The 18,976-nt window shown below is 40.1% G+C and overlaps 1 protein-coding gene across 3 annotated transcripts in view; it reads right to left on the bottom strand.

Annotated features, from left to right (window-relative positions):
- The window catches only part of Slc10a7 (solute carrier family 10 member 7), a 249,107-nt gene that overhangs the window by 16,134 nt on the left and 213,997 nt on the right, over positions 1 to 18,976 (bottom strand). For all 3 annotated transcript variants that reach the window (XM_046459008.2, XM_058583941.1, XM_046459010.2), the window contains one exon: positions 13,697 to 13,770. In XM_046459008.2, coding sequence (XP_046314964.1) covers positions 13,697 to 13,770 — 74 coding nt within the window. The remainder of the gene's footprint in view (positions 1 to 13,696; positions 13,771 to 18,976) is intronic.

Below are 18,976 nucleotides of genomic sequence, written 5' to 3'. Positions count from 1 at the left end.
ATCCTGGAGTTAGGGATGCTTGAAAATGGTAGCAGAACAATGGAAGGTGGAAAACTAAAGAAAATATTATTTACATAAGAAAGGCTTGAAAGAAAGAGGGTGTGTCTTTGGACAAAGGTACTTAAAGCCTGGCAGGCTTTTACTTTCTTTGAATGAAGGTTGGTTGATGACTTGAATCAGCCCATTAGGAAAGTTAAAGATTGGGTTTCAACCTACAATTATCTGGCCTGTAATCCTATGCTTTGCTGAAAGTTTTGTGTAAATAAAGAAGCAAGAAAGACCAAAATGAGCAGCTGGTGTTATTTCTCTTTTGAAACAGGTATGTTCTGATTGGAAAAGATGTTTAATGAATGGCCTGAGCCGGCTCACCAGATGCTAACAATGAAACATTTAACTCTACCAATTGAAGGTTTCTGCCTCAGAAGAGCAGGTACACCCTCACCTGTCTGACAGCATTGTAGGAGTAATAAGCAAACAGGGAATTCAAGAATGAATTAAAGAACTGAGCTATGAAGTCTTCATTTAAATACTGGCTATGTCTTCCAGGAGGGGCTGCCATGTTTATGGAGACAAGGTGGGCAGGAAGTAGAGAGATTACTTTCCTCCTTTTCTGTGCTGTGAATGAAGAGTTGTTAGTTTTTGAAAGAGAAAATCTGGCTAATGTTCACACTCTAAGGTGTGAAAACACCAAAAACAGAATGAGAATTTCATGTGACAAAAATAACACAAGGTCACAAGAATATATTTAACATGGTCACCAACACAGAACTGTCCCATCTGACTAGCTCTGGAAAGCTTTATCTTATTTTACAGAACGTTTTAGATGTGTTTTTAATGTAACCAAAAAAAAAAAAAAAAAACCCAAAACAAAAAAAACAACCTACTCGAACATTTTAAGTCTGAGGGGAAGAGAAGTTGACGGTGTGATATGAGCTATAGGTTTTGCCACCACCTCCACCATCTAAATTTAGTTCTCCCTAAAATGTAGCATTGATAATCTTTTTATCAGTAGTCACTGGGTCTTGTCCTGCTAAGTGGTAAACGTAAGCAAGCTGTGACCCAAATTCACACTGACTACTTTTAATATCTATTTTATTTTGTCAGCATGGCCTTGGATTATCTTTCTTATGGCATTGTGTTTGTGATGAACAAAAGCCTCACAAGACCTCTCTTGTGAGATACAAGAATATGGCAGTTTTGATCTGGGGAATAAAAATCAGAGTTTAACCTTAGATCCATCTCTCTTGAAAAGTTTGACTCAGGAGTGTGTGGTTTCTCTTGGCCAGATGATAAATATCCTGATAACATACCTCCTATCTTCATTCAGCCTCAATGAGCTAAAAGTTGGAGATTAAAGCCCCCATTTAGAAGACTTCTTGCAGAGAAAGAAGTTAAGAAAATCTTAGGAGTCATTTTGGGAAATGTTTTTCTAATTTCCTGTTTCTCCTTTGAATATTTAACCATCATATTTAATCATGATACAGAGAATTTTAGTTCTCACAGACTCCTGCGAACGAGAATGGTCATCTTTGTCAACAAGTGAGTGGGCAAAGACCTACTTTGCATTCTTCTTGGAACACAGAGGAGCATAAAGACAAGTACAGTCAAGGTGTCTAATGTGATGGTTTTCAGCCTCAGATGCATATCAGAACTGCTGGGTGGCTTTTAATAATATGACAATGTCTGGATCTATCCTGAGAGGGGGTGCCTGGGTGGGGGGAAGAGGTCCTGGCAACATTGTCCCTGGAGAGCTCCCAGGTGAATGTATCCTGGGACAGGTTAAAAAGCCAGGTCTGCTAATGAGGGAGAGGATGAAGGCTCTGAGGTAGACAGATGGGCCACTGTAGGCCAGCTCTGCCATTTACTCATGATGGGAACTGGGATGAATTATTTGAGTTCTCCGAGGCTTGGTTTTCCAGTTTGGATAGTGAGATCAATCATAATAATTGTATAGGTTGTTGTGATGATTACATGAGATAATAAGGCGAGCAAAATACTTAATCCAATGTGTAGTATATAGTAGGTACTAAATAAATGCCAGGCCTACCTTTCAACATTTGACATGTTTTCACATCTACTTTCTGGTTTAATATTCACTTTGTCCTTGTGACATAGGACAAAAATATGGGCTTGCAAGCTTGGATATCTATATGTCTGGCTTATTTGAACCTTTCTATCATTTTATTATTGAAATACTTCCATATCCTCTGAAGAATGTCAGGATTTCAGTCTTCAGAGCTCTTTCCCCTCCATCTGTCCACTCTCTGAGTGATCTCATCCTATCCAACAGCTTAAAATAATACAGTCTGAACACTCCAGCCAGGAATAGAGTTCCAGACTGCACCAGATGTGGAAGAGAACCTCAAACTTCCACATTCCAAACTGAACTCTTGATCTGTTCCCACATCGCTCTTCCACCACCCAAATCTGTGCCTCTACAGTCTCCCTTCATCCAGTACATGGTAACCCCACCCTTGTATGAACCTTTAATTCTTCTAATATTTCCAACTCAGCAGCAATTCCCATTAATTCTGTGTTTAAAATGCAGCCAGAATGTAAGGCTTCTTGCCTCTTCCACTGCTGTTACACTCCACTAAACCACCCTCTGCTTTTGTCTGGATTCAGATCACTTAACTAGTCCTTCCACTTCTTTCTGTTCCACCCTTCCATGCACCCAACCCATCTATACTTAACAGGAGAGCCCCAGGCATCCCTTCAAAGTGACAGTATGATTTTGTCACTTATCCAATGGCTTCCCCTCTCATTCTGTGCAAAAAGTAAATCTTTACAATGACCCATGAGTCCTAACCCAATGTCACAGACCCCCTCGCCCATTACCTTAACCCCACTGTTCTCTCTTCCCCCTGCAATGTGCTTCCTGAATACTGTTCTACCCCTCTCCCCAACCACACCAAGCACACTGGGGACTTCTGGCTGGTCTCCTTCCCCTAAATATCTACATGTTCAGTTCCTTTTCCTTCAGATCTTTGATCCATGGCACCCTTTAAGCCCCAAACTTTTCTACTTCTACCCAGGCCCTCTATCTATCCTCCTTCCTGTTATTTCTCTCCAGAACATCACCATTCATTGGATGTTATGTTTTGGATATTAGGTGTCCCCCCAAAACTCGTGGGAGACAATGAGAGAAGGTTTACATGTGAAATGTTTGGGTTATGAAAGTCAAACTCAACCAGTGAATTAATCCCCTGATTAACTGAGAGGTAACTAAAGGCAGGTAGGGTGCATTGGAAGGAAGTGGGTCCCTGGAAGTACATGTTTTGTCTTTGTTGAGTAGAGCTCCCTCTCTGCTTCCTGATTGTGTCCTGGGTCACTTTCTTCCACCACACTCTTCCACCATGGTGTTCTGCCCCAGCTCAAGCCCTAAGAAATGAAGCTGGTTTTCTATGGACTGAGACCTCTGAAACCATGAGCCCCCAAATAAACTCTTCCTTCTCTAAAATTGTTTTTGTCAGGTCTTTTGATCACAGCAGTGAAAAAGCTGACTAACACAGAAGTGTTCTACATCTAAGGGTTTGTTTACTTATCCCTACTGGAAAGGAAGCTAGATAAGGGCAAGAACTTTATTTTTCCTTTTTGGTGCTAGTGATTAAACCCAGGGGTACTTTACCACTGGGCGACATCCCTAGTCCTTTTTATTTTGAGACAGGGTCTTACTAAGTTGCTGAGGGTCTCATGAAGTTTAGAGACTGGCCTCGAATTTGAGATTTTCCTGTCTCAGCCTCCCGAATCACTGGGATCATCAGCAAGTGCCACTGCACCTGGCAGGGCAAGAACTTTTTTGTGTTTTGTTCCCTGTTGTACCTCTGGGGCCTACAAAGAGCCCACCACATAGTAGGCACTGACTGAACACTTGACGAAAGAATGAATGCATGGATGAATGCAGACTTTCAAAGTATCTCTTCATTAGAGCAAACCTGGAGCAAAGGCTGTTGTGGGAGGTGTCACCACTACAATACCATCAACATGCTCAGTTTCAATACAGATGACATTCCAAACCCACTGGCTTCTGGGGCCCACCCACTTTTGAGTTGTGTTTGATTTTATGTATCCTCCCACCCCCAGGGTAACTTGTCAAAAACCTACTGGGTACCCCACAGCTTTAACCAGTATGCAGCCAACTTTAATTTGTGGCTGGAGCTGATTGGATGGGCTGTGGATGGGGATGAAGATGTGTGCCCTTCCCTTGCTTTGCAGCTGCAAGTTCGTTTTTTCTTTACTGCAGAGAACCAAGACACTGGCTGTCATTAAATACACACAATCTGGTTTATAGTGTCTGGCTTGATTAAGGGAACTTCTGGGAAGAGATGTGACCAAATAAATAATTGGAGAGATGCAATGTGGAAAGGAGGATTGTTATTCATCCAACTCTGGTTGCAAGTTGAGACTGAGACACGACTTCAAGTGAGTGGGATCTCCTGGGTGAGCTTCTTCACTTCAAGACAGTAAACAAGAGCCGATCTGTAATGCACACGTTAGTATGCTAGAGGCAAACTTTCTAAATATTAAAAATAATAAACAAATCCCTCTGCAACTGACATTGAAGGTGCTGATGAATGGGAAGTCCTGGGAAATGGGATACCGTTGGCTCTCTGGCCATGGTCAAGGCCTCATCAGAGAGGACACGACGCAGGATGACAGCACATGTTCCCCTTACTGATTGTGGACTTTCCCACTTGGGAATATGGGCTGTATATGACTTAGGGCACATGAGCTAATCATGAATGTGTAAAATGCATCTCCTTAGAGATACTTTTGACTATGACAGGGTGTGTTTTAGTTTGAAATGAATATGAAACTGTGGAATTAAAAGCTTTTAACACTAAGAGCTGACATTACAAAGTACAGAGTGCCAGAGTCCGTATACAGTTTGAGGTGTCACTGTGGAATATGTGGGCTTTTTCACAGCTCCTGCCACTGGCTGTTGGGTGATAACTGCAGGTAAGCTCAGGAGACACCTGGCCCCTCCTGCCCTTGCTCCATCATTCAGGCTGAGTGGACAGCAGACAGCTGATATGCTTGCTGCATTTAGGAATTTCTGGTGTGATGGAAAGGAAGGGGGTTTATTTATTTGTTTTTGTGGTGCTATGCTTGGGATGGAACCCAGAGCCTTGTGTGTGCCAGGCAAGTGCTCTGCCACTGAGCAACACCCCAAGCCCAGGATGTGGACTTTGATGTCAGGGACCTGCTTTCAATTCTGACTATGCCACCTACCAGCTAGGTGATAGGGTGATCTCACCTCAGTACCCCTTGGTTTGCATATCTGCTCAAGATGAGGGTAAAACAAAACAAAACAAAACACCTCTAAGTGTGGCTATAAGTTCACATGAGACAAAGTGTGGGAAGTACCTAGTGCCTGACACAGAGCCAACACCCCCAGCTGTCAGGCTGCTACTGTTGTTATTATTAGAAGTAGTTTTGGGTTTAGATTTAGTGTTTACAGGACTGACCAAGGAAGGGGCTCACGCAGAGTCATTCAGAAGGTCTGAGCACTTCTGAAACATTTTTTAAGAGTGGCAAGGCATGGTGTCTGAGCCTTCCTCCCCACTGCCTCCCTCACCTCCACTGCCTTCCCCACCTCCACTGCCTTCATCTGCTTACGCGTATTCTCCATATGACCACGATAATTTGCTGCCCCTTCCAGAGATGTTTGGAATGCAGGGATTCTGTCTTCTTCTCTCTCTTTTAAATCTGCCCATGGTATCTACAGCTCTGGGAGGGTTTTTGGAAAATCATACATACTTCCTTCCATAGAGAGCTTTATATAAGGATAACTTATAAGGCATTCTGAAATTATTTTAAGTAAGCTTCAATTTTACCCTTAGCCTGTGAGGAAGATGTGGTCTTAAGGAAAATGAGACCTACTTCTGGAGTGAGTGCTAGGTGTGATGAATGTGAAAGGGGTGATTTTCTTTTGTTTGAATTGTATCTGATGAAACACTAGCACACTTTCACATGCACATGCTTAGGTGTAACTGGACTGGCACAAAGGGAACTTGAAAGGATATCTGAAGTTAGGCAAAAATATGAAAACCTACCTACAGACCAGAAAGACTTGAGTCAGAGTTTTTATCTTTCTTAGGACCACAACATCACACACTGACATCAAGGAACAAGGAAGTGGGTAGTTCCTGGAAATGAGGGTTCAGGTCTACTGAGCTGTTCTTTTTAATTTTTATTGTTTGTTTGTTTATTTGAATTTATTTATTTGCTTTTATGTGGTGCTGAGGATCAAACCCAGTGCCTCACATGTGCAAGGCAAGCGCTCTACCACTGAGCTACAGCCCCAGCCCTATTGTTTATTTACTTTTAAACAGCACTTAGTAGTGTTATGAGCACTTATGTCCTAAGTATCTCCTTTTTACTAATGATGAGGAAATAAATATCTAATAAAAGTGGCTTATAGGAAGGCCAGGCTAAAGTAAAAAAAAACAACCAACCATTCAAACTTGTCCCCCCATCATCAAAAAGCACTTTCATGAAGCCTGACTGGGCTTGCCTGAGACCCTTGGGGCAGGGGCCAGTGTCTCTGGAGGCTGAGAGGTGATCCTGGGTGTGTGTCACAGGGCAGCTTTCACCCTTGAATGCACACAGTAATCTTTTGAAGTCTGTGATCTCAGAGTCTTATCCTTAAAAATTCTGAATCACTAGGCTCAAGCCAAGGCCTGATTATTATTTTTTTTAGGAAGCATTCACTATAAGTTTGAGGACCATTCTTTGGGGAGTATGAAATCTATGGTGTCCATGTGAGGGGACCTAGGTTCTAAAACTAAATACTTAAGCCTTTTGCCATTAGAAAACTATCAAATGTCAGAACTAAAAGGGCTCAGAGATCATCTGGCCTGAACTTTTCATAGTTAGTGGACAGCAGGACTGAGAGGCTCACTGTGCAGGGAGCTTTCTGCAGAGCCACTCTCTCTGTGGCTCAGCGCAGTGGCTCACAGTCAGACCTGTGTCAAGTCCTGGCTCTGCCATTTGGGATCATGTGTCTTAGAAAGTTACTTGTCACTATGAACTTCATTGTTGTTATCTGGGGTGACTGTGGGAGTCACGTGAGCTGGTGCATGCAAAGTACTTCAGGGAAGTGACCTATAGTTGGTGTGCATGACTTTCAGATTTTTCCAGGTAACTAATGTCTAAAGTGCAGTGGCCAAAGAAGTTCAGGGTCGGTAAAGGTTAGCAACACCTCTACCACTGTGCCAGCAGGCTTCAATGAAAGGAAACTGCCCCCATCCAGGCATTTTTTTTTTTTTTAACTCAATATGTATTACCATCCAAGTACAAAAATAGACAGTGCAAACTATCCTGTAAACTGGCAGTCCCAGCCCTGTCCTTTCAGGTACCCTACAGCACCATGCATGAGGGGTCTCTCAAAGCCCCCACACTGTTACATTCCAGTGTAGGATGGGTGCTCCTTTCAGTCAGCCTCAGGCAACCACAGCTCCTCCTCACCTGAGCTGAACACAAACCCAGGAGGGATCAAGCCTTCAGCACATACCTGAGGATTTCATATGCAGGCTGTGGAATTTGCTAGATTCTTCTAGCAAGTGGTAAGTGTTTCTAAAGTTTTTAGGCAGTCCGCATACTAATGAGAACCCATTTATTACATTTATCATGTAAAGCAGCATGTCAGTATTTCACCAATCAAAACCTACTTCTGAATTCATTATGCTAATTAGTAAAGTCTCTAGCTGTTAGACAGATAGACAACAAAAGTATTTGTTGTAGCTGCCCTTGGAGTATTTCCTTTCTGATAAACAGTAGCTGAACACTCCAGTGAGAATTTTCTATTAGAGCAACTGGCTGTCCCTGGTGCTGAAGTGTAAATGAACTAGTACATGCAAAACTGCCACACTGTCACAACACAAAAGTATTTTAAAGCAAATAACTTCCCTAACAGTACTTGATGCAATGTTGGCCTGTGAAGTACCCACTTGAAGTTTGCTGATATTATTTACTGCGACTGAAAACACATTGAATAGAGCAACAAAAGGTATAGAAACTCTCTTACATAAGTTGAATAAAATAATAACCTAAATAAAAATAATCTTACATTACTTAACTCAAGAATTACTCTAAGTCATAATTTAGCTCTGATTTTTCTAAATCAGAACTGTGAGTAGAGTCAGGTGACAAAGGGAGGGATAGCTGGAGCCACAGCCTAATGGTGACTCTAAGAAAGAGGATGAAATCTCACAAAGCAAGGTATAAACTGTATTTTTCAGACTAGATTAGAACCTATTAGTGAGTTGCAAAATCACTAATCACTGGATCACATTATAAGATGCATTTCTAAGTGTATGTGTGGTTTAAAACATTTGACAGCCCCTGGTCTAGAAAAGAGAGCAGGAGGAGAAGTGTGTGGTACCAGGCTTCGGATCTACTGGCAAACATCTGGAATATCATTAAGATGAATAATATATGAGGGCCTGGCTGGGATCCTTCAAATGAGTTTTATTATCTTAAGCTCATCCTTGTGACCCTAGACCTGGAACCCTGGGGTCTTCCCTAATTTTGATCACAAAACCTAGGTATGCTAGCAATGATTTTGAGACATCAAAGTTAGTAAAAAATCTAAAATAAAATAGCCCAGAAACTTCTCAGGAAGATAAGTACATTACTTTGTTTGAGAAATAGCACATGCTGACAGACGCTCCTTAACTTTTCTTTAGCCTGGTGGCAAAATCTACAGGATTCATGATTTCAATGACGTCTTTAAGAATCTGTCAAATGGCAGAGGTTCCCACACTGCTTTTCCTTTCAGAACTGTAAACAGAGGCAAACTTCAGGGCAGGAATATATTTATGGGCTATACTCCAAAGATTCTATTTTCTGTCTTGACTCTGGATTTCCACTTCCACTTTAACAGCGTATTGTCAAACAGATCAGAGTGCAGACAATGTAGCCTCATAAAAGGTGAGGCTGGCTCACCGAGACCCATTGTAAGTAGCATATAACCTTTTGTTTAAAATAAAGTAAATATAAGGAACATGTGCCAGTTCATGATTGGGCCACATGGAAATACATGTTGAAACAAATGCAGATGTTAAATTTTGAAGCTGTCTTACAAGCAGCAGTGTATTCAGAAACAATTTTCCTTTTTGAGCAAGTAATAGAACAATTCAAACCCATGCCAAGATCTCACACCTCTAGAACTTAGAACCTATTCTTTGCTCAAAGTGCTTTCATACCCTATAACCATGTTCAATTCTGAAAGTTAAGAGGACTGGAATTTAGTCTCTCTAAGTTACATGATCTGAGATAAGTTTTTAACAGTTTTTTCTATGCTTTCAATTCTTCATATGCAAGGTGAGATAATTACTGATTTGCTAATAATTCAAGATTGTTAGGTATCATAGGTTGTTTTCAGAAAGTACTGTGCAATTGTGAAGGTAGTTTTGTTAAGATAATCTTCATGTGTTAATCTCAGATAAGCTTTGGTGTGAAAGAATACCAGAAAAGCAAACTTTCAATTTCAATGGTATTTCAATTCTGTTTCCTCTTGGGAAGGTGACCCAGATGTTATTAAGTGATACTTTTGGCCCAGATTGTAGGTTGTCCTTTAACATTCCTGAAAAACTTCCAATTAAAACTGAAAAGAAGATCCCCTTAAGATTCTGTCTCTCAAACAACTCTTTGGAGAGTGCAGATATGTTCTGACCTATGTCGGAAGTAGCACCAGCCATATTTCCTTTCCTGTGACACTATTTACAGAACTATTCCTTTCAAGAGTTCCTTTCCTTTGAATACAGAGAAATGTTATTTCATAGGACAGAAATATCAATTGTAGACTCACAGAAACTTAAACCTGGAAGAAAGTGTCATTTTCAAGTGTCATTTTGCCCATCTTCTCATAATACAGATGGGTAAATGAGACCAACAGCAGTTCAGTGGTTTGTTCCAGCTGTTGTGCAAGGACAGGAACTGGAACACAGGCTAGAATCAGGTTGTGTTCTTTCCACTCTTGCCTGAATCATATGTCAACCAAAATGCTACATGCTTTTAGCATAATGCATAGTTTCTTGTCAGCCATGTAACTGTGACCACAGACCCACAATGAAGTATAAACATGAGGAACAGCTACCTTAATTTGCCTTTGTACACATGTCCAGAAAAGCCAGGACAGCTGGTGGGGAAGTACATGCCTGCTATTCTACAACTCAGTAGGCTGAATCAGGAAGACTACAAATTTGAAGCCAGCCTGAGCAATAGTTTTATAGCAAGACCCTGTCTCAAAATATTTTAAAAAGTGGAAAAAAAAAAGTGCTGGGGCTGTAGCTCAGTAATAGAGCACCCTGGGTTTAACCCCTAGCACTGGGGGTGGATGGGACATGTATTGAACATTTAGTAAATTTCATGACACTCTAGAATTGAAGTTGCATGCATTGAATTTAGAAATGCATTTGCAAATAACAAAAAACTGGCAATATATAATTGGCTGTCAATAGTCTTGTGTACTTTCATTTTGCTACTCAAAAAACATTGAAAACTAACATAAACATATGCTTGACTTAAGAACCTCAAACATCCTGAAACAGTCTCTTTCTAGGTGTAGTGAGAAAAATTTCTACATATGTTGAAACTCTAAGCAAAATGATTTAAATACTCAAGAGAAAACGATAAGTAGAACACCAATTCCATGGGATATCTGGGATGTAATTTCTTTCTTAATGAAATCTATTGACTGACTGTGCACCGAGCCATTCTTAACCAGGGTGCAAGCTGTTTTTCCATCTCTACCACATATAAAATCTTCTTGCTATTGTACAAATATCACCATCAAACTAGAGAATAATTTGGGAGAGTTCATGGCTTCTATGGCAACCCACAGCAAGTGATGCTGTCTTGACAAAATATAAAATTGCCTCCAACCCTGAGTTGAAACTATAGGAGCGCAGCAAACAAGCCCTGTAGTATTGTTTTAGATGAAGCACAGTGATAGCTCTGCACTTCCTTCAGGCCTCCTCTTTCTTACTGAACGAACTCCAGGGAATGGCATCATGTCAGGCTTTCCAGATGGATTATGTGAAGCCATAGCTCAATGTCATTTTCAATAGGAAGCCTCATAATTAAAGGTCAAATAGTCACTTCATCTGCAATCAATCAATAGAAAAAGTACTAATACGAAGAACTAATCAATCAATGGCAAATGCACTAATAAAAGCAATGAATCAAATTCAGCATGTGTGTAGATGCAAGTATGTGGAAGGGATTGGGACAGGGCAGAAGCAAGAACAATAAAGTAAACTGAAGGTGTGTGCACAAGAGAATATTCAGAAAGCTTCTCAAGCAAGAGTTTTCATCTTTGGTTTATTAGTTATATGAGTACCACTTGGTTTACAATGATTTATTTTTATATATAAATATTGGATGTAATAATAAACAGTATTTTATAAGCTTCCTTCATGTATTCTATTTGGATGTGTATATGTGTGTACATAAGTGCATGTGTAGATGTAAAATCACTAGTAGAAATACTATGGCAGCGATTGCAGAATGGAAAGGTTCGTTTTTAAAGTGCACAGAAGCTACATTATTATCTGTTGTATTTCACCTTTGTATTGAGATCTGAGAGAAAATAGCACTGAGTCATATTACTTGAAAATTTTCCCTACTTTGGGGAATATGAATTTTTCACACTCAATGTGATGTTCTTACAATTCCATGCAAATAAGAATTTCCCTTAGGATGATAATTATCAGCCTGCAGCTCAGGTCAATCCTCTGTATCAGTGACATCAGGTCCCCAGAAGAGGAAAATGTGCATTGTATCTTGTGAAAATGGACATAGTAAAATTATAGGGCTTAATAAACTTCTTCTAGAAATTGCATCCAAATATCCATTGATATAAGTGGAAATAAGGATCATCTCTCTGAGACAAGAGGAACAACAAAGAGGCCATTTATCATAAATGCTACCAAGGAGACTACAGGAGGGAAGGCAGGTGTGATCAAGGTATGGCAGGATAATCAAGCTGAAAATAAAATTCCCTAATCTTACTGCTAAGGAACCTGAGACCAGATCAAGAGACTTACAGTTCAAGAGACTTTAAATCTGTCATGCTAAAAGAAACCCAGGATTTAGACTACGTGGTTACAGATACCACAATAGTTTATTGGAGAACCATATTGGAGGATCTAAATACCTGTTTTATGGGAGAACACTGCAAAATCAAACCAAAGTCCAGGTTTACCCAACTCTTTTTAGCCAAAAAAACCCACTTTGATCTGGTTTCAGAGCACCTACCTGCTTGTCTGCAAATGAGATATCAGAAAGCATAAGGAGGAAGGGTATATAGCTTTGGGATTAAGAAAAATGAAGAGACAAAAAAAAAAAAAGGATTGAATGGATAGTTTTTCTTTCACAATAAAACAAAGAAAACCAATCACACTGTAGTATGCATCTTGGGTATGCTTCCTGCCTCTCTTCAGCATATCCAGTGTTAGCAGCACAGAAGAACATCATGGAGAAACCCCAAATCATCCACTTTGGTTTTCCTGTCAAAAGTGAATCCCTAAGAGGGGGTCAGGTTTAACAGCCCTTTGCAGGAACGCACTGGCCAGCCATGGTACAGTGGGTGCCTGAGGACCTGGGATCATCTGATCCCTGGACTCTTCACCATCTCTGGAATCCCTTTCTTTATATAAGCCCCTTAATTTTTGGAAGACCCAGAACACCAGACATGGCATCCACAAAAACACACATGGGAATATATGGGGTGAGTTCTTTGAGGTCCTTAAAGGGTTAAACCATTTCCAAATTTGGTAAGACTGATAAAGATTCTATCAGGCAAATACATTTAGGACTAATAAAAAACATTCTGAAAATTCTTTACTTTTTAGTTTACAGTTGGACTTTCTTTTAGTAATGTCATTTTCTTAAGTGAGTCACAAGCCAAAATGCAGAGGAATTTTTAATATGAGTTTTTGCCACAAAATGCCTACCACCCCAAGGAGTTTGTGTATGATGTATATTTCAATAAAGTTTCTGATTACTTAATGACTTTTAATGACTAAAAACATAGATTCTGGATGTCTAAGAGGTTATTGGAATAATTGCACTAAATTGGATAAAGCTAAGCAGAAAATAGCACTTTTCTTCTTAATTTGTTTTTGTCCGTTAAACAAATACTTATTTCCCTCTTAGTGCTAATTTGACTGAGTAAATATTAGACAACTATACTGTTTCTCTCTATAGAAAACAACATAACATTTCAAAATGAATTTCAAGCTGATGTGAATATTGAATTAAGAGAATAACATTTTTCCTACCTTGCTTTGAGCTCCCAATAAAGAAGTTAACATTTTCCAGGGGCAACTCTGGAATCTTCCAAAGGGAATTTTTTGTAATCCCCTTTTTAGAAACAGTCCCAGCAGACTTCCACCCCCACCCCACCCCCAAGTCTAATGTTAATATTCTACATTATCAACTTTTATGAGAATTAATACATGATTACAAATGAAGCTAAATCTGACAGTATTAACTGTAGGCCTTCAGAGATTGGTTGATCAAATGACAGTATCTCAGAGAATGGCTATCTTCACTTCATTAATACTTTTGATCTAAGAATGGACAATACCTTATTTCTCTCAATTTGAAGAGTTCTGTATGAGTTTTAGTATCTTAAGATGCAACTCTGTGAGGGTAATACACTGTTTTAGCTCTGAGGATCACTTACCTAATGTGAGGGATTTGTGTGTAGAACAGAAAATGATAGCCACTGTGTCTGCTGGTGTGAAACCTGAATTATTCCTAGAAGCAAGAAAAAGGTTTGGTTTATTAAAATATTTGCATAAAATATTATTTAAAACATCCTAAATCAAATGTAGTATCTACCTTCATGTTGACATCCCTCAAATAATCTTGGTGACGGAAGTAACTCTAGATTGAAATGTACAGAAGTGTCTAAATTTCTTTTTAGAGAACCACTTCTGAGACACTTATCCGTTGAAAAGAAAATAGCTTTAATAATACGTGGTGTGGGGGTCACCTAAGATCATACGTGTACCTAGCTGTTGGTATCGGGCTTTATGAAAACAATGTAGCAAGGATCTCTTCTAGATAAATCTTTGGATTGCCACTTGACATTATCCAGCAGTTTGGAAGAACATTTTTTTTTTTTTTAACCAAAATATGATGTTAAATGTGTGTTTGCTGCCATGAAGATATACTGTTTCTGGAGAAGCATTTTCAGATATATTAATTCTTCCAAGTTGCTGGGGTGGGGATTAGGTACTTCTCAAAGGTCTTTGCATGTGTGTAACCCCAAAAGGTAGGAGATATCATATCCCTATTTAAAGATGAGAAAACTGAGGCACAGAAAAGGCATGTCACTTTTTCAGGGCCCTGCTAGTAAGTGACAGAGCTGGAATTTAAGTCAAGTCTAGCTCATATGCCTGTGCTCTCAACTACTATGTTCTACCATCGTTATACAATCAGTTAAAAACAATTTCTACTTGTCAAAACTGGTTGACTGTTATGAGGGGCCAGTGCTATGGGTTAAATATCATAATCAAATTTCTTATGCTAGAATGTAAGGTTTAGAGAACACAAGCCAAAAAGGTTAGACGTGACTATTATCAGTATTGTAGCCTTATATTTTAGAGACTCCTCCTTCCTGGAAAGTCAGGCTTTGAATGATATAATGAGTTTATTTATTCCTCACTCCCCTACCCCTCGAATTCTGACAAAAGTCTGCTCATAGAAAGATGCTCAGAAACGGACTTTATACAGTAGTACATTTAGCCCTCTACCAGATCTTTAAGGATTTCTAATGAAAGAGTCCACATTTCCCTTAGTGTCCTCATCCCCATGTATAACTTTTGCTGGAGAAAATCTTAACTATTTAGAAAAATCTCTAAAAAATCCCACTTCCTGTTTTCTTTGTCAAATGTTTACAGGAGGGAAGAAGAGCCCTCTCCTCTCCCTCGTTCCATGTGCAGGTGTTAAGAGAATATTTAAATGGCCCTTGATCTCCTCTCCTCTGAGAACACATGCACATTTCTGTTTCCTAGCTAGACTTCCTTCCAGCTCTTTCTTGACATTGACTGGAGTTTTGGGATCTCGCCTCAGTTGAGGATTTCCCACAGAGGAGTACTACCTGAGGACAGTAAGACTGCTTTGTTTCCACATTTGACTCGCCTGTGCATACTGTGAACACTCCTAACTTTTTAAACAATGTGCTACATGACTGACACATTTCCTTCCCCTTTATTCCTCATGGCAGCTCTAATGGGAAGGACCTCTGTAATTCTGTAAATGAATGGGCTGAGAGATGAAAGTAGAACAAATACTTTATATAAAAGAGGGAGAAAAGAGTGGGGTATGTGTGAGAGAGAGGGAACTGTTGTGGAAAGGGCCACCTCTAGCTTGGCAGGGAGTGGAGGATGCTGATGGAGTACACAGAGAATCCTTTAAGAGGCAGGGGGTGGTGACGCTGCAGTACAGGAGCGCAGGGGAGAGCTAGCCAACAGCAGATTCTTCAGCCTGCCTTGTGACCAGGAGTGGGGACTTGGTAAGATGGGATGAAGGGAGCCAGTGAGGAACCTGGGACAATGGAGTGACAGTATCAGAGCTGCGCTTAACAAGTAAGGCCCTAAGCAACTCAGCGAGACCCTGGCTCCAGATAAAAAAATAAAAAGGGCTGGGGACAGGGCTCAGTGATTAAGCACACCTGGGTTCAATCTCCAGCAACCCCCCCACCCCCCAAAAAAAACATACAAAAATAAGCAGCCAGCATGGCATAAGACTGAAGTTGGTGAGGCCATGCAGGAAGTGGGGAGCTAGAAGGGCCTGGATAAGAGCAGGAGATGGTGCTGAGAGACACAGAATAAGATGACAGACCTTGTCAACGTTCCCTTCCAACAGCTTGGGAGTAGCACATGCTTTGGGTGCAAGCACACCTGATTTTAAATCCAGACCATCCTTTTGCTTATATATAAAATGAGAATAATACTACCTACCTCTTAGGACCTTTGTGTAGACGAATACCAATATTTGTTAGGAATCTGACACATTAAAAGTATTTAATAAGGCTGATTGATATTTCTACTTTATATTGTTTGGAAAGAGGAGAAATTAAAGAGATGTTAGAAACTTGGCACATCCAGGACTGAGATTAAGGTTTTAATGCAAGAGAGACCTTGTGGGGTTTGGGAAGAAGGCAGGGAGTGAATGTTGAGGGTGCTGGGTGTGTGGTAGTGAGAGGGACTGTGTTTTCAAGAAATCTGACAAAGAGAAGAAAAAGATCTTGGGAAATACGAACAGAAGTATACACAGAGAGAGTGAAGGTACAGTAGAGACAACTAACTGATGACTCCAAGTCCCCAAAGAGGGCCTGAGAGACAGGACTGGATTGGTAAGCTGGAGAGTGGAGTTTCCTATAGTCTCTGAGCTGAAAGCAAAAGTAGACAGAGTGGGTGAAAAGTAGAGGAAGAGTACCAGGGGAGGGAGGGAGAGGGCAGGTGCTGGGGAATGAAATTGAACAAACTAGGTTAAGTGCATGTAGGAATATGTTACAACGAAACCCACTATTATATATAATAATAATATATCAGTAATATTTTTTAAAAATATGATCAGTGTTCAGGTGGAGAATGGGAAAGCTGGGAAAACTTGTCTAGGCTTTTACTTTCTTTATAAAGTGAGAGGCATTTCACACCTCCACAGAGTGTGAGGTTACTGAGGCCTGGGACCTGAAGAAATTAGAATAGCTTGAAATAGGCAGATTGGAGCATAAGACATACAGTCAATTCACAATGAATAATAAACTTCCCTGCAAGGCCGGTGTCCACCTGTGGCTGTAGAACATGCACACAGGCAGGAAGCCTAGTCTGGGATGTTCCCCAGAATGCACTGGTGTTGGTAACACTAAGACCTTCCAGTCTTTGGCTGCCCTTATTTATAACCAATCATTACACATATTGGTTTTCTTCTGGGAGAGTCTGACAGTATACTTCTCCTTTAGTGCACTTTATTCTGATTCATATTCACTCCTGTCCAGATCACTGCACATTTCCAGTGTGTCAAAGTCTCTGGCCAAGGAGGTTCTGGTCTGACACTGGCTGCCAATCACTACAGTAGCACTTAAATGTGGCTTAAGAGATTTGCAGAGAAGATCACTTGTCCTGTTTCAGGTAAGAAGACTGAGCCTAGGTCCAGGCTGGGACATTTCTGGCTTATGGGAACTGAACACGACTCTATGGTTCTGTTGACACAAACTCCCACAGTGGGGAGGGGAGGATAAGGGCCACAGGGTAATAAAACAGATGCTCATGGTTTATACCATATTCCTCATAATAGGGCAGACTTGAACTCCAGCTATACAGTGCAGCTCCCAGAGTGGATGCTTTCATTCATAATGGTATGGCTTTTCATTCATAATGGCATGGCTTTTCATTCATAATGGCAATGAGTGACCACATCAGTGGACCTTACTGACTACTTCTCTAAGCACTTTGCCTCCAGTATTTCTTCCATAATATTATCTAGCCTTAGATGCTAGATAATATTATGGCCTTGCTTTTTCCAAAAGGAGAACCTGAAGCACAGAGGTTAAGCAGATTCCCTAAAGTCACAACTAGGAAGTAGGCTGGTCAAATTCTGGAGGTCAGTTTGCCTACTCAGAAAAAAAAAAAAAGAACAAGTTTAATGAACAAGGGCAGCTCTCTTGGTTAGTCATCTACCCTCTGCCATACTGTCACGGGTGACTTCATGACACAGGTCATGACAATACTCAAAAAACCAAGGGTCCTGTACATTAAATTTGGGTAGTGACGACCATAATCTATTCCAGGGATGAACATCTCTATTGTGTCTGCTCACATTCTTGAAAGGAGTCACATTACTATTTATTTTCTAACTCTACCTTATCTCTTTTTAATATTGATTTTCTTTTTATCCTGTTTTCATCATTCTTTTGATCACTTTGGCTTCCCCTGAGATGTTTATTTCCTTTTCTTCCCAACTGGTCTTTTTGTTCTCTCTTGCAAAGCTTTCAATCAGTGTTTTCCACATAATATTTATTTTGCCTTCCTTTGCAGTATCCACAAAGGAAAACATGTCAGGTTTTACTAGCAGAATCACAGAATGTGGAGCAGAAAAGGTCCTGTGGGAGAGTTCTGTCAAAACCCACTGTTTTTAGACATGGAAACGTCCATGTGAGGTGGTTCCTTTGTTAACCTCCGTAACAGTGTCTTATCTTTGGTTGATTTCAGAAGACTGTCCTGAGTGTGTGGCGCAAAACAAGTTACCCGGAGCTCCAAGGTTTAGTGTCCTCATCTTCGAAATGGTAAGAAGATTTGCCTCTAATAATAAAGCCTGTTCTCCTCGCCCATCTTCTCTGGGGACTGTGGGGTAAGGCCCACTGATACTTCTGTCTGGAAATGTACTGAAAAAAATTAGAATACCTACAGAACTATTTGAATATTTGTCTTCCTCCTTTTCCTTTTCTAAGGGGTTCTTTTGTCACGATTGATTCTAGGTTTCTGTTACTCTAGTTATCAGTCTACCAAATGTTCTTATATTTTTAAAAATATTCCTAATCATCATTTTCTTTTCCTAAAATTTTTCACTTTTTTTTTTTTTTGACTGACAATTCCCCAAGTTGCAGAAAGCCTACATCACATGGATAGCTTGCTCATTCTCATTTCCTAACAACTGGACAGAGAAAAGAAATATGTGATATATTACAATATAGTAAATCCAGCAAATTCACTCTTTTTATCATTAGTTTTTGATATAATATAAAACTATTTTGATATGATAAACATCCTAGAGTAGCTGACATTTATTGAACACTTACTATATGTTAGGAATAATACTGAGGTCTTTATGTGCTTATTATTTAATTCTCCAAATGTTCCTGAGATAGGTACTACTCCTGGCTTCATTTTATACACAAGAAAACTGTAAAGTTACAAAGGCATTAAATAGGGTTGAAACCCAACTCTGGCTCTAG

Source organism: Marmota monax, unplaced genomic scaffold (assembly GCF_021218885.2).
Source record: "Marmota monax isolate L192 unplaced genomic scaffold, Marmota_monax_Labrador192_F-V1.1 WCK01_AAM20220418_F8-fsc00002, whole genome shotgun sequence".
Lineage (NCBI taxonomy): Eukaryota > Metazoa > Chordata > Mammalia > Rodentia > Sciuridae > Marmota > Marmota monax.
The sequence above is the reverse complement of the archived record's forward strand: the minus strand, read 5'-3'. Positions and strand labels throughout refer to the sequence as shown.